Source organism: Phocoena phocoena, chromosome 7 (assembly GCF_963924675.1).
Source record: "Phocoena phocoena chromosome 7, mPhoPho1.1, whole genome shotgun sequence".
Classification (NCBI taxonomy): Eukaryota; Metazoa; Chordata; class Mammalia; order Artiodactyla; family Phocoenidae; genus Phocoena; species Phocoena phocoena.
Window position 1 is genome coordinate 36,230,017 of NC_089225.1, and position 15,870 is coordinate 36,245,886.

At 36.5% G+C, this 15,870-nt stretch overlaps 1 protein-coding gene across 2 annotated transcripts in view; it reads left to right on the forward strand.

Annotated features, from left to right (window-relative positions):
• Positions 1-619: 619 nt before the first annotated feature.
• Positions 620-15,870, forward strand: part of RIF1 (replication timing regulatory factor 1) — a 50,239-nt gene continuing 34,988 nt past the window's right edge. For both annotated transcript variants that reach the window (XM_065880220.1, XM_065880221.1), the window contains exons 1-10: positions 620-723; positions 1,466-1,544; positions 3,560-3,656; positions 4,760-4,887; positions 4,981-5,075; positions 5,940-6,129; positions 7,921-8,013; positions 10,264-10,402; positions 12,634-12,785; positions 15,427-15,544. In XM_065880220.1, the coding sequence (XP_065736292.1) occupies positions 620-723; positions 1,466-1,544; positions 3,560-3,656; positions 4,760-4,887; positions 4,981-5,075; positions 5,940-6,129; positions 7,921-8,013; positions 10,264-10,402; positions 12,634-12,785; positions 15,427-15,544 (1,195 nt within the window). The remainder of the gene's footprint in view (positions 724-1,465; positions 1,545-3,559; positions 3,657-4,759; positions 4,888-4,980; positions 5,076-5,939; positions 6,130-7,920; positions 8,014-10,263; positions 10,403-12,633; positions 12,786-15,426; positions 15,545-15,870) is intronic.

A 15,870-nucleotide genomic window follows, 5' to 3' on the forward strand; every position in this document is an offset into this window, starting at 1 on the left:
CTGCCTGTTGGATTGGCTCGAGCCTCTCCCGCCAGGCCTGTCCTACTCCCGCGCGCTCTGGGGCCCGCCCCCGCCGCCATCTTGGTCTAGGAGGGAGCGGGCCGCACGCGTGAGTAAACAGCCGGAGCCGGGAAAGTCGAGGTCGGGCTGCGTCCGGGTGCTGCAGGGCAGCGGCGGAGAGGACGCAGGCCTATCTTCGTACGTGGGGGTGAATATCGGGGTCACAGCGATAGGCGGCGGGGAACCGTCAGCCTGGCGCAACCTCCGCCCCCTCGCGGTGAGACGCCTCGCTCCCCGGGCTTCTCTCGAAGCCGCGCCGGTCTCCTCCTGCTGTTGAAAGCTGCCCGGGAAACTGGTGGCGGGAGCGGGCCCTGGGCGGAGCGCGGCGTGGGCCTGGGAGCGTGTTGCGGCGCGCAGGCGGAGGTTCGGACCTTGAGTTTGTGCGCGAGGGGCCCGGGGCGTGGACGCGGTGGCTCTGGGAGGGCGGGGGCGGGCGCGCGGGGCTGGGGCCCGGACTCACGCGGGGCTGGGGCCTGGACTCACGCGGGGCCGCCGCGGAGCTGTTACCATCGGTCACTGGATTGTCCTTTTCCGGTCTGGGCTTCAGGGAGGGGCCGACATGACGGCCCCGGGCCACAGCCCTTTCGTGCCGCTGTTGGAGACTTTGGAAGACCCTTCCGCCTCCCTTGGAGAGCAGACCGACGCTTACCTGACTCTGACCAGGTGAGGCCTGCTGGGGGTATGGGGTGGGGCACCCTGGCGGGTCTTGGAGAGGAGGTAGTCTGGGTGGGCACGCGAAGCGAGTTTGTGTATTTTGGAAGTCTGGTAGCTGCGGGGACGCCGGGGTGCGGCGTGCTAGGTGACGTTCCCGGCTGCGGGTGCTGCTGCCGTTAAGGTGCAAGTTTTGAATGAGGAAGCCTGCACGTGTGTCTTGCAAGCGAAGGGTTAAGAAAAGTTTGGTTGGAAGGGAGCGTGCTGGAGTAATGGTTTTTCAGCGTGAGCCACCTGTGTTTCGGGACAGTGGGGGAACCCACAATTGGTTTTTTAATAGAGAGCAATAAACCGAGTTCTCTTTTAATCGCAAATGCTTCCCACGTTTTTAATTTTCCCCTGCAGACCATGTTTTTCTGAGTTAAATGTAGTTTGGAAATTGCAAGGAAAGGGTAACAACTGGTACAAAGCGATAAAGATTTAGTAAGTTTCTTAGTTTTTAACTAGGGATAGATTTCCCTGTTTCCTCTTCACATAGGGAAGCTGTCAAAACCTGTGGACAGTGTGGATGCACAAGTTATTCTGAGGGTTTCTTCGTATTTATATTCTTATATGTTCTTAAGCATCTTACGCACTGGGTCAATTAATTTGCCCGTGTTCTAACATAATGTTTAAAAAGATTATGCAGGTATTTCATAGTTCAATTTTGTGTCTGCTGTTTGCATAAATTTGTGTTCTTTCTGCTTTTCTGAAGTCGTATGACTGGAGAAGATGGAAAAGAAATCATTATAGAAATTGAGAAGAAACTTCCTCAGCTATTCAGAGTTTTAAAGGTATGTATGTATATTTGTTGTAAATAGTAAATAGTTTTTAATTTTGTGGGGAAAACAGGTTTTGCCAATTAACTCAAAAACTTTGAGTCTAAAATAAATAACACCGGGGTTATTATAGTACTATTTGAGGACTTACAGTGTATCAGGTGCTGTATCAGGTGCTGTCTTAATTATCTTGTTTTCTCTCACTTAACCCTCCCTGTCCCAGTGAGGCTAGTCTTTAATCCCCACTTTGCAGAAGAAATTAGTTTAATGTGCCTAAAGTCGGCCATGGCCACTTGAATCCAAAACTTGCACTCTTAATAGGAAAGCAGTGATCAGAGATTATTTAATCTGTTTTTTTTCTCCTTTTGTAGCAATGTACTTTTAAATAAAATGAATCTGTAGTTTTGTCATTGGTCTACTTGTGTGGGTAACATTCATTTTTTTATCTTCACTCACCCTTAGTTTTTGCCACTCTTGCTTAGTTAAAAAACCGCTTATGGTTATCTTGTTTGCTTGTTTATAGGGAGGTTGTGTAGTTTAACATCAAACTGAGGACCTGTGCTCTTGTCGTCACTTGAGTATACTGTGCCTTTGTGACTTGACTTTCCTTAACACGTAACTTAATTTCCTTGTTTTTAGAATAAAGAGGTTGAACTAAATCTCCAAAGTCCCTTTGAGTTCTTATTTTTGTGACCCTGTTTTTGTGCTTTTAAACAGAAGTATTCTGTCAAGATGTTCATTATACATTTTACCATGATTTTGGGCCAAATGTTGAGGCATTGGGGGTACTACCTTGCCTACCCTTAAATATTCCTGTTATAGTCATCAGTAGTTTTTGTTCATGTAAGCAAGAACTTTATTGTGTAGTAGGTCAAGACTTGTTAATAGTGTAAACAATATTAATGGTATTTATTGTCCCATTTTTCTTCATTGTCATTTTCCACATTCTTGTAGTGTATTTGTTGTGATGAAGACATGCATGATGTATTTGGTATTTGAGAGCATGTAGGATCAGAAACTCATTTGTATGTGTTTTGAGTCAAGTTGCGTTGTTTGTAAATAGGGTTTGTAACTAAAATGCCTAATAATTATTTAGAAGCATGTGGGTGGTTAATAGGAAAATCAAAAGTTGATCACACACATATTAGCTACTATCTAGGAGATATAGTAGTAGCTCTCATCGTCTTAAGTGTTTAAGACTTTGTATCTCAGGGTGTAGTGTTTTGGTTGTTTGTTTTGATTAGTTTTGAAAGGGGTGCTCCAAGGAAGTGTCTGTTCTTATATTTGACTACTAACATTTACCATTCTTCTCTGTCAAGAGTAGCAGATAGTCGAGGATTCCTTGGATATTGGATTCAGAGAAATGGGGGGATTTGAAGATAAATCACTTTGGAATGGGAAATGGTACCAAGAATGCAGGGTTACAAGTAAATGTAGGGTTGGGGCATATGGCAAGACTCCCTTTGACAGGTTTGGGATTTTATAACTTTTACATATAGAATATGCATTGGGCTTTGAATTCCAGATGGTTATGGACTCAAATTCTCCTGTCTGTGAAGTATTGAGATAATGTTTAAAGGTCCTAGCACTTTAGCTACTTAGTAAATGTTACATTCCAGCTCCTTCCCTCTCTGTGTTAGAGGTGTTGCTCCACTCCATAGCTAATATGTCAGCTTTTGCCTTTGAGTCTTGCTTTCTTTTTGTGGAAGGGTTTTGCTCCTACTCTGTTTCCTGTCTAGTGTCTTCAGCATCTTCCATTTGTTGGCTTTTTTTTTTTTGCTTTCAGATGTGTGGAGATGTTCTTTTCCTTTTAAGAAAAATATTCTTTATTTAGCTGATGTCTACCTACTTTCCTTCTTTCTTTGCTAGGGTGTATCCATGGCCTCCTGATCTTAATCCTTTTTAATCTGCTCTCAAAGATCAGTTGATTGTTGGAATTAAAATGTAATTTTGTTTTTAATCAACTTTTGCTGTCTAAAAATTAATTTACAGTTGTACTTGTTTGTAACAAATGTTATTTTGTTTCGAAGACTCACATTGCCAGTCAAAACTCAGAGCTCAGTAGTGCTGCTCTGCAGGCCTTGGGGTTTTGCTTATATAATCCGAAAATTACTTCTGGATTATCAGGTAAATTTATTGTGATATAGTATTTTTAGAGTTTATAGTTCGATACTGTTAAAAGTACTGTTACCTCTCTATTAGTTTCATAACCTGTAGTTCAGGATTTGCTTCTGAGAAAGTGTTTAGGTTATATCATTGTTGGAAGGTTTCTTTTCCTTAGATGTAGTTCTGACTTTGTTACCATAAAGTTTGCTGTAAAAGAAAATAAAATAAGCCTATTTAAAAATAATTGTTGCAAAAACTGAACCTTGTCCTTTATAAAAACACACCTGCTTTGGAAGTTTATAATTAGATGGAATTAATTTTGGAAGTTAGATGGTCATTTATTTTACGCAAGCATGTGTTAAGGAACATGCTGTAATTTGAAAAGTTCTTTCACCTAGTGGTAAATGAGATAATTTGGAGCTAAAAGTGGTAATGAAAGCACAGGATCTAATGCTTTTCTGAGTTTTCAAGCATCCTTGGCCCTCTGTATCCTTGGATGCAGAACCCACGGATGTGGAAGGCGTAAGGGACGTGAGCATCTCTTGGATTTTGATATTCCTGAGAGGGGGTCCTAGAACCAGTTTCCCATGGATATCCGGGGAGGATTGTGATCTTAATTATTGTTCTGTAGGTAGCTTGTCATGGTAAAGGAAACCTGGGAGGTGATCTTTAGAGAGAGGAAATTAGGAATAGGGATTAAGGATATAAGAAAGTTGTTACCATCTTTTTTTCTGAGGAAAAAGTTTCTGCTTTTTTTATATATAGAAATGTTAGCAATCTAAAGTAGGAGTTTTTCATTTTGGAGCAGAGATAAAGGATTCATAATGTCTTGCCAAAAATTGACTTGTATGTTCATACCTAATAATAAGACCTTATAGAAATATTTTAGTTGAAAAATATCTGATTTAGAGGCTACTATCTGTTTTCTCTGAGAATACCTTCCCTCTGACCTGAGTTTTGTGTTTGGGAAGAAGTTTGATATCAACATTGGTTCTCTGGTCCTTTTCTCTGGATATGCATTTAACTTTTTGACACTGAAGGGAACAGGATTCTTCTCTATTTTTCTGTTAGAGATTTTAAAGGATGTAAATGATTCCACATAATTAAAACTGCTTATTTTTCAGAGACAAATATTCAAGAACTGCTTTCAAAACTGAATGATATTGTTAAGAATTCAGATAAAAATGTACGTACTAGGGCACTTTGGGTGATATCCAAACAGACGTTTCCCACTGAAGTTGTTGGCAAAGTAGTGAGTATAGTTTTTGTATATGTCTTCTTAACCACATGCCAATTAAAAACTTCATACTTATTTGGTTTGTATTTATTTGGTTCTGTCTTTCAGGTATCTAGTATAATTGATTCATTAGAAATAGTCTTTAATAGAGGAGAGATGCATTCTGCTGTTGTGGATTATGAAGCATTAAATGTCATCATAAGGTATGAGTTTGTATGCTATGGAATTTAGAAGAACAGTTTCAGTAAATTTAGAACTTTAAGGAGTAGTCTTTTGGGACTTGAAATTGAGTTAAACATTAAAAGAAGGAAATGTCTTCTAGACTAAAAACAAGTAACAGGAAGAAGGAGGTAGATGTGCATAAGTTACTAGGTTTATTTTTACTGAGACAGTCCTTAAAATACAGCCTTGGTTCTGCCGCTGCTGCTAACACAGTTCTGGTTTTAAAAATTATTTCTGTTAAAGCTTTTGCAAGAGTTTAAAAAATAATACAGACTTTTACGTGAGCTGTAACAGGCATTTAGGAAAGCATTAAATAATTCCTAGCAGCAGAGGAGGGGAACAGGAAAATCCCCTGTCTTCTTCCTACACATCCTTGCTTTTCATAATGGATGTGCTGACAGCATAAATTGTTGATGTGCTTTGCTTTAACTTGTTTTTCATTCTTTAAAAGTTTCCTTTAGTTGTTGAGCTCTATGTTTTAACTACTTAGTGTTCTGATGCCCTGATTGATGTTCACAGTGTATCATGGTTCTCTAGCTGTCCTGTCTTATAAGAATATTGAACTTAATTCTGTAAAAATAATTAGTATTTACACTTTTTTAATCTGAAGGAAAGATGATGCGTTCTCCTTATTTGAAAAGTTTATTAAAATAATAGGGAAGTCTACAAATTAGCAATTAAAAATTAGATCTATTTTTGTGTGTGTATATATGTGTATATAGTATTGTAAAACAGTTGGACCATACTATGCATATTTCTGCATACTTGTGTACTGTATATTTTCCTGGTACTTTAGACGTAAAAGGTGAGGTCAAACTAATTTAGTCATTGATTTCTCTACACAGGCTAATTGAACAAGCCCCAATTCAAATGGGAGAAGAGTCAATTAGATGGGCAAAATTGGTCATACCATTAGTGGTTCATTCGGCCCAAAAGGTACATTTGCGGGGAGCTACTGCTCTAGAGATGGGAATGCCGTTGTTACTTCAGAAACAACAAGAAATAGCATCTATCACAGAGCAGCTTATGACTACCGTAAGTAATACTTTAAGGATTTTTTGGATACTGCATTGTAAGGTTTTGCACCAAGCTGAGGGCTCATATTGGTGTAATTGCTCTATGATCTAGGAAGTTCCTCTTTGAATTAATACAAAGAATTGTTTAAGTTAATGTAGTCACACTGATCCTATATTATAGTAAGGAAGGGAGCTGTCTATTCAGTGTTATTACAATCCAGGCATTTTACCCCATCCCCAACGAATGGTGATTGCAAGAAATTGCATTTTTGGAAAAGGGAGAACATTAACTGATTCATCGCTATCTGGATTGTTAAAGCATAATCCCAGTAGATACAAATTTAATGCACACAAGTGCATCTAGTGTGTACAATTTCCTAAAGTTATTGCTTGCCCCAGGTTTTAGGTTTTTCAACCTTTCTCATAACATTTATTGAGCACCTGTTATATACTGGACGTTGTTTTAGGTACTGTGTGTATAGCAGTGAACAAAAGCAACTTGTGGAGCTTATTTTCTAGTGGGAGAGATAATAAAGTGTATAGTATATAGTATCTATATAGTATAGAAATAATAAAGTATGTAGTACATATAGAGATAATAAAGTATATAGTATATTTAGTAAAGAGCATTAATGGAAAACAGCAGGGACTGGATGGAAAGTGCCATCGGAGAGGAAGGGTGAGGTGGTCAGGGAAGGAAAAAGAATAGGTTATTTGGAAGGTGATTTGAAGGCGATATAGGAGTTAGCTACCTGAATAATATGCAGTAAGCTCATTTGAGTCAGGAGGAACCATGAGCGCAAAAGGCCTTGCTCTGGTATGAGTACTTGGTTGTGTTCAGCGAACACTGGGCAGTAGGATAGAATGATGAGGATGAGAGGAGGAGGAGATGATACCAGAAACAGGGCCAAATCACATCGGACCTCGGGGGCCATTGTAAGGCATTTGGTTTTTACTCTGGGTTATATTGAAAACCGTATTTGAAGCTTTTGAGTCTACAAGTGATATGCATACTTTGGTTTTAAAGGGATCACTTTGCGTTGAGGAAAAAAAAACTCTACGTAGGAGCAGGGAGACTAGTTGGGAGACATTACAGTAATCCAGGAGGTGGTGGAGGCGTCCAGATTCTAAAACCTGGGGTTTTGTTTATTTTTTAATAACCAGGATGCCTGATGGTAAGGTTTGGAGTCTAAAAGTGACACCAGTGGCTTTGTAAGTTTTTTTTATTGATAAATTTATTTCTTAAGAGCGTACACAGTGAACCCTTGAACAACTTGAGTTGGCCCTCTGTAGTCGTGGTTTCTCTGCATCCTTGGATTCAACCAACCACGGACTGTGCAGTACTGTAGTGTTTACTACTGAAAAATATCTGAGTATAAGTAGAACGCACAGTTAAAATTCACATTGTCCAGGGGTCCACTGTATAAAATTCTTAATAAATTTGAACTTAAATTTTCTCAGATGTGTTACCCATGAAGCTATTAATTTTTAAAGTTAGAGTGAGTGGTTAAAGCATTATCATTTGAACTCTAATGATAAGCAAGCTGAAGTTTTTAGGGGAAAGTATATTGGTAGGGAAAAAAACTGTTGATGGATGGAAGAATGGCCAGATATGTGATAAGACAAGCATAGTAAAATGTTAGTGGTATTTATACTTGGATATTTACTGTAAGACTCCATCAGCTTTGCTATATATGTGAAAGTTTTCCTGATAAAATACTGGGAAAAGTTACTTTGCTGAGGTCAATTTAATACTGCATTCTTTTTCTTTCCAAGCGTCTTTGGTAAATATTTTTGCTTTGGTTTTTAGAAATTACTTTCAGAACTCCAGAAGCTATTTATGAGTAAAAATGAGACTTACGTGTTAAAATTATGGCCTTTGTTTGTCAAACTTCTTGGGAAGGTAAGTGCACAGTTAATGAACAGTTTTTACATGCCAGACCCTTTAATTTCTTAACTTTCCATAGTACAGTTGATCCTCATTATTCATGCATGCCGTATATGAAAATTACTAAAATTTATTTGTTAACCCAACATCAGTATTTGTGCTGCTTTTGCAGTCAATTGTAGGCATGTGTAGTGGCAAAAAGTTGAGTCCCTGCAGCATGCATGTTCCCACCTGAGGTTGAGCAAGGTTACGTTCTGCATTTTTGCTTCAGTTCTTTTTTTTTTGCTTCAATTCTTAATGTCCTTTAAACAAATGTCCATTTCATGATCCATTTAATGCCACATTTTTCACGTTTCATGCTTTTTCTTGGTGATTTCAGTTTTAAATGGCCCCAAAATGTAGTGCTGAAGTGCTGTCTGTGGTTGCTAAGCAGCGGAAGGCTATATGATGTGCCTTAAGGGGGAAATATATGTGCTAGATAGACTGTTCAGGTGTGAGTTACAGTGCTGTCCGCTGTGAGTTCAATGTTAGTGAATCAACAAGATGTCTTTAAACCAAAACAAACATAAAACAAGGTTGTGTGTCAAATGGTCGATGAAAATGTGATCAGAGGCTTGCAGGAACCTAAACCTGCATTTTCCCTACAAGCCATGGCTCAGTATTTGCTAATACAGTGTCAAGGCAACTTTATAGAACATAACTATGGTGAATAATGAGAATTAACTGTATGTTCTATCTTTAAGCCAGGTTTTTTTGAGGGGGTGGAGTTGTGATTTTGTTTATTGTGGTAAATAAACATAACATAATATTTATCATAATCATCCTAAGTATACAGTTCAGTGGCACTAAAAGCATTTACAGTTGTGTAAACATCACCAATGTCTACACCCAGAACCTTTTCATCATCCCCAGCAAAAACTATACATGTTACATAAACATTGACTCCCTCTGCCCCTCCCTCTGCAGCCTCTTGTAACCTCCATTCTGCTTTTTCTCTGGATTTGCTAATTCATAAATTTTGATCTTTGATCCATTTCGAGTTTATTTTAATATATGGTGTAAGGCAAGGGTCCAGCTTCATTTTTTTGTATGTGGATGCTCAATTTTCCAAACACCATTTGTTAAAAAGTCTCTTTTTTGTTGAGTGGTCTTTGCACTCTTGCTGAAAATCAGTTGACAGTGTATGTGAGAGTATTTTTGGGATCTCTATTCCATTGGTCTGTTATGTTTCTCCTTATGCCATTACCATATGCTTTAATCTGTACTGTTGCAGTAGGTTTGGAAGTCAAGGAAGTGAGTCTTCCAACTTTATAATTTTTTTTTTCACAATTGTTTTGGCTATTTGGGGCTCTTTGCAATTCCATAATGAATTTTTGAAGATCAGCTTTTATTTTTCAGTGAAGAAGGCCTTTGGAATTTTGATAGAGATTGTGTAGAATTTGTAGATTGCTTTGGGTAGTATTGACATTTTAATGATATTAAATCTTCCTATTCATGAACACCGGATGGTTTTCCATTTATTTAGGCCTTTAGATATATACTTTGTAGGTTTTAGTTTAAAAGTCTTTCACCTCTGATTAGATTTATTTCTAAGTGTTTAATTCTTTTAGGTGCTATTGTAAATGGAATTGCTTTCCTGATTTCCTTTTTAGATCATTCATTGCTGTTGTATAGAACCACAAATTTTTGTGTGTTGGTCTTGTACTCTGCAACATTGCTGAAATGATTTTATTGGCTCTAGTAGCTTTCTTGTGGATTTTTGTGAATTTCTAAGCCAGTTGTTTTTGTTACATTTATATTCTGTTCAGATTATGTGTGGACTATAGTCACTTATGACTATTAAAGTTCTTTTTGTGTATTTTTTCTTGGGATGCATTGTTTACTTGTCATTTATCCATCTTTTACTTAACTGTTTTTCCTGCCTGTTTCAGTGTATTTGAAAAGATTATTAGTTTGAATTTATTTTTCTTTAATATTCAGAGTTTTTCATATGAATACTTTTTTTAATATGTTGGTAAAATTTTGGATTTATCACATTTCTCATATTCTCTAACGTTTTAGAAATGTGTATTATGCATTACCTATTTCATGGAGCTTTATATTTTGTGATGCAGAATTTTGCATACAAAACTTAGTACTTTAAAAAGTTTAAATTCCTTAGATTTTACATAGTTAACACTGGGTGAGTTAGATAAATGAATGATGATAGTGCCTATATATTGTTTCAGGCAGGTAAGTAACTTCTTAATGATTCTTCCTTTTTAGACCTTGCATCGAAGTGGGAGTTTCATCAATTCTCTATTACAGCTAGAAGAACTGGGATTTCGTAGTGGAGCACCCATGATTAAAAAAATAGCTTTTATTGCTTGGAAGAGTTTAATAGATAATTTTGCTTTAAATCCAGGTAAGTAATATTTAAAAATTCGATTTTTTATGGCTTAAGATGAAAAACAAAGCTCTTCTGATTTTTTTGGGGGGGGGGGGACTTCATATTGAATATTTACCTATCATTGAATATTATTTTAGGGGAATAAATTTGTGGCTAAAAGTAGAATTCAAAGGCCAGGCATTGTTGAAAATCACAGATATAAAGTTTATTTTACACTATTTCAAAAACTGAACAAAGTGACAGATGCTGTTTGTGGCTTTCTTAGTGAATTCCAGCACTTAGTTGAGCATTTTACATACTTCTCACTTAATCATCACAGTAGACCTTAGATGGTAAGCATTATCGCTATTTTCAGAAGATTAAGTAGTTCATCAAAGGTCACACAGTCAATAGATGATAGCAAACAATTTTGATTGCTATGGAATCAAAGTATCAGACTGAGGAACTTTTTTTCAGGATCTTTAGAACAGCACCTGATAGTGGGCTAACATTAATATGTAGAAGTGATTCCTTTTGATGTACCTTACCCTTATCTTTTTATTGTTCACTGGAAGTGCTTAATATATATATGTGCAAAAGTATTACACCCAAAAGTGGGTCAGTATGAGTACCTACTTAACTGGGTAGTTAATCTTAGGTATAATTGATAGTTTACAAGATCTGCTAAATAATGTTGATTTCATCCTGTGTTTGCCCTTGCCAAAGACCATTAATCCCTTTTAAAATGTGTTTTGTAAATAACTATTTGCATTAACTACAACTACTTTTATTGAAAATATTGCCAGACACAGATTTTAATTGGAAATGTCACCTTTTTTTGGTTATTGTTTATGAACCTCAGTGTGAGGTATCCAGGATTAAATCTGGTGGAATTATGTATAGTTGTGTTAAAGCGTAAAATAGGAGTGACTTAAAGAAGGTAAATAAAATGCTGTCTCATTTGAAATAAGTCAAGAGCTAGAGAGTCTATGACTGGTATTATGGATCCAGGAAGTCATTAAGGAATCAGATGCCTGTCTTTTTCTGTTGTCATCTTCAGTATGCCTTAATTGCAGACTACAGGAAGGAGGGGAAGGCAGAAGGGGCAAAAATGAGCTGCTTTGCAGCTGAGTCAGCCATCTGTAAACAACATTTCAGAAATTCCATATACAGTTCCACTTAAAAATCTCATTGGGACAATGGCTAAATGGGAAACTAGATAAAGTAGTAAAAGAGTAGATACCCATCACTGTTCTGAGTGAAAGCAGATCTTGTAACTAAAAGAGAATGGGGTATTGCACAGCAGTTGTTGGTATTCTCCTCCTCTCATAGATAGGAGTTCAGAAAGGATTAGAGGATTTGTTTCCACAGTGGTCTGACTTCATTTTCTTCTTATAAAAATGTTAATTGAAAGCTGAATGGCAGAATACTTGTAAGAAACATTGATCAATGTTATTCCACCAAATACATGACTTGACAGATGCTTCACAATCCTTTTCAAGTCTTTTTGATAAGTTGATTTAGCACAGACTGTATTATTTTATATATCCTCCCGTCACTGATATAGTAAACACTTCAGGTATAAATATTTTGTTTAAAGTGTATTTAGTGTTTGTGTGGAATTTAAGCAATCTGATTATCGCTAATGTAGGGTAGAACTAAATCTAAATGAATATTTAGATTTCCAAAATCTCATTAATTGCACCAACAGTTAAAGTGTTTGGTAAAATAAATTACTGGTAATGACAACTTTTTTTGAGGTAAAAATATACCTCTATTTTTTAATCTGTAAAATGGGGATAATGAGAATACTAAAGCAGCTTAGAAAGAGTTTCTCAACATTTTAGTATATTAGGCTGGACAGTTTGTTGTGGAGAACTGCCCTGTGTGTTAGAGGAAGTTTAGCAGCATCCCTGGATGCAGCCCACTAGATACCAGTAGCAGTCTCCATATCCCTGCCTCTCAGTTGTAACCAGAAATATTGCAGACATTGCTAAATGGTGGAAAAATCACCCCTGGCACACAGTATCTAATAAATATTAGTTATTATTTTTTAAAATAAGCCTTAAGTATTGTGACCTGGTCGTACTAAAGTTTGTCAAGATGAACGTTTGGGGTAGAACAGGAACAGCTGGTAATTAAAAAAAAATTTTTTTTTTAATCTATTCTCTTGCTATAGTAGGCTGTTGCATACTATCATTCTTAAAGTTTAATCTTTACCTCTTTTAATGTTTTTACCTGGGTGCTAATTTTTTTTTTTTTTTAAGAAATACTATGTAGTGCAAAAAGACTGAAGTTGTTAATGCAGCCTTTGAGTTCTATCCATGTGAGAACAGAAACTCTAGCGCTGACAAAACTAGAAGTCTGGTGGTATTTATTGATGAGACTAGGACCTCATCTTCCTGCTAATTTTGAACAGGTAACATTAAAGTGTTGATTACAATACTTTATGTGTTTTTTTTTATTAATGTGTTCTTAGATTCTTACCAATTTAATCTTTCAGTGCTGTTTTTGCTGTGTTAGCAGAGCACGTTATATAAAAGATTTTTTCACCCAGACACAGAACTTGAGTTCATTTTCCTCAAAGGATACTCTCCAGTCATCTGAAATGGAGCATCTAAAACCTTTTTAATCAGTAACACTCAAATATTCTTACTCTAGTGGCATCATGAAAGATTTTTTTTTAAAGGAATTGCATGTGACTTAGAATATAATTGAGAGTAGAGTCAGCATTACTGAAATAGAAATCATGTGCTACACAGAGTTGGATCAATTCTAATTTTTTATATCTCCTTTTTCCAGGCTACATAGTGATAACCAATCATTTAATCCCATTGTAGCTTTTCATTATTGTCACATGTGAGTTTTACAGATTCCTTTAGATTTTGATATCCTTGCTGCATTTAAACATGAAAGCTTAATCTTATTTTTGTTTAAGTAAAAAAGGGTAGTCCTGATAACTCCTTTTATCTTTTTTTGATTTATTTTTTATTGAAGTATAGTCAATTTACATGTTGTATTAGTTTCTGGTGAACAGCAAAGTAATTCAGTTATATACATATATTCTTTTTCATATTTTCCATTATTTAGTACAGGATATTGAATATAGTTCCTTGTGCTATACAGTAGGACCTTGTTGTTTATCCTTTCTATATATAATAGTTTGCTAATCCCAAACTCCCATTTTTTGTTGTCTTTTCGTTTTGTTTATGGTTTCCTTTATGGTATAGAAGCTTGTAAGTTTGATTAGCTCCCATTCGTTTATTTTTGCTTTTATTTCTGTTGCCTTGGGAGACTGACCTAAGAAAACATTGCTACAATTTATGTCAGAGAATGTTTTGCCTATGTTCTCTTCTAGGAGTTTTATGGTGTCATGTCTTGTATGTAAGTCTTTAAATTATTTTGAGTTTATTATTGTGTATGGTGTGAGGGAGTGTTGTAACTTCATTGATTTACCTGTGGCTGTCCAACTTTTCCAACACCACTTGCTGAAGAGACTGTCTTTTCTCCATTGTATATTCTTGACTCCTTTGTCGAAGATTAATTGACCATAAGTGTGGGTTTATTTCTGGACTCTGTATTCTGTTCCATTGATCTATATGTCTGTTTTTGTGCCAATACCATGCTGTTTTGATAACTTTGTAGCTTTGTAGTATAGTCTGAAGTCTGGGAGGGTTATGCCTCCTGCTTTGTTTTTTTTTCCTCAGGATTGCTTTGGCAATTCTAGGTTTTTTACGGTTCCATATACATTTTAAGATTATTCTAGTTCTGTAAAAAATGCCATGGGTAATTTAATAGGGATCCCACTAAATCTGTAGATTGCTTTGCGTAGTATGGCCACTTTAACAATATTCTTTCAATCCAAGGGCGTGGGTATCTTTCCATTTCTTTAAGTCATCATTAATGTTTTATAGCTCTTGGCATATAGGACTTTTACCTCCTTGGTCAGGTTTATTCCTAAGTTTTTGGGTTTTTTTTTTAACTTTTTTATTTTATATTGGAGTATAGTTGATTAACAATGTTGTGATAGTTTCAGGTGTACAACAAGTATTTTATTTTTTGATGTGATTTTAAAAGGGTTTTTTTTTTTTTACTTTCTGATGTTTCAATGTTAGTGTAAAGAAATGCAACAGATTTCTGTATGTCATTCTTGTATCCTGCATACTTTGTTGTTTATCAGTTCTTCCTCAAGTATTGGATTTTTTTTAGCAAGTTCTCTTTACATTTTTAATTGCTTAATACATTGAAGTTTTTAAGCTTGATAGAGCATGAACTGATTAAACTTGGGCATTGATTGTAACTTGTAACTGGGGTCATAATTTTTTCAAATTCTACCATTTTAAGTTCCTAGTAGGCTGATCTTACCCAGTTGTCGACCCATTCCTTGGCATAATCTACTCATTGGCTACATTTGACAGGTATTGGAATGATCTTAGAAATAAGCTTGGAGTTGTCTTAGTTCATATTTTCTTAAGGTGTTTTTTAAAATGTTTAAAATGGTCTGTTTACCAGTAGCATTAAAACTCATGTAGATGTTATTTGTAAAAGCTATTTATGTGTATAATTTTCCATCTGGAATGTAGAGTTGAAGTTTATAGATAGTACATATTTAGGGCAAATATATTTGTAATAAAAATTTTCACTTTTCCAAGTTTCAGTTTTTACCCTCTGCATCAAAAAGGCCAATAAAATTTCAACATATCAAAACAATTGAGATCGCCTCTTAAGGATATTTAACTGTATTATGCAAGACTTTTTTTTTTTTTTTTTTTTTTTTTTTTGCGGTACACGGGCCTCTCACTGTTGTGGCCTCTCCCATTGCAGAGCACAGGCTCCGGACGCACAGGCCCAGCGGCCATGGCTCAAGGGCCCAGCCGCTCCGTGGCATGTGGGATCTTCCCGGGCCGGGGCACAAACCCGTGTCCCCTGCATCGGCAGGCGGACTCTCAACCACTGCGCCACCAGGGAAGCCCCTATACAAGACTTTAAAAAAATAGGACAGTTACACATATTTACAGATTCAGTTCCCTGCATCTCTTTCTCTTTTTAAACCCCAATAGGTCTGTGTGCCTCTGATTCAAAGCACAATAAGCATTGATTCTAATGCTTCACCTCAAGGCAGTTCATCTCGTGTAGCTACTTCTCCAGCTTTAAATCCTGCGACCCCTGTACACAAAGGTAAGAGAGAGACCTACTTGGGGTTTTCTTCCTTTATTTTTACAAAAAGACTTTGAATCAAGTCTTTGCTCCATGTAATTCACATAATTTTGGCTGCCTTATCACAAAATCGTTTTGTTTGTTTTCTGTATGTGTTACTGTGTACTGCTGTCATTGTATTGTAGTTGGATAAGATCAACTTTTTTCCACTACATTATATGAAGTGCATTACAGACTCTTAACATTTGTTTCAGAATTAGAATATTAGAGTTATAATTTAAAATGTCAGATCTTAACAGATGTAAGGAATGTGGCTTAGTACGTATATCAGTGAAAGAAAATTATTC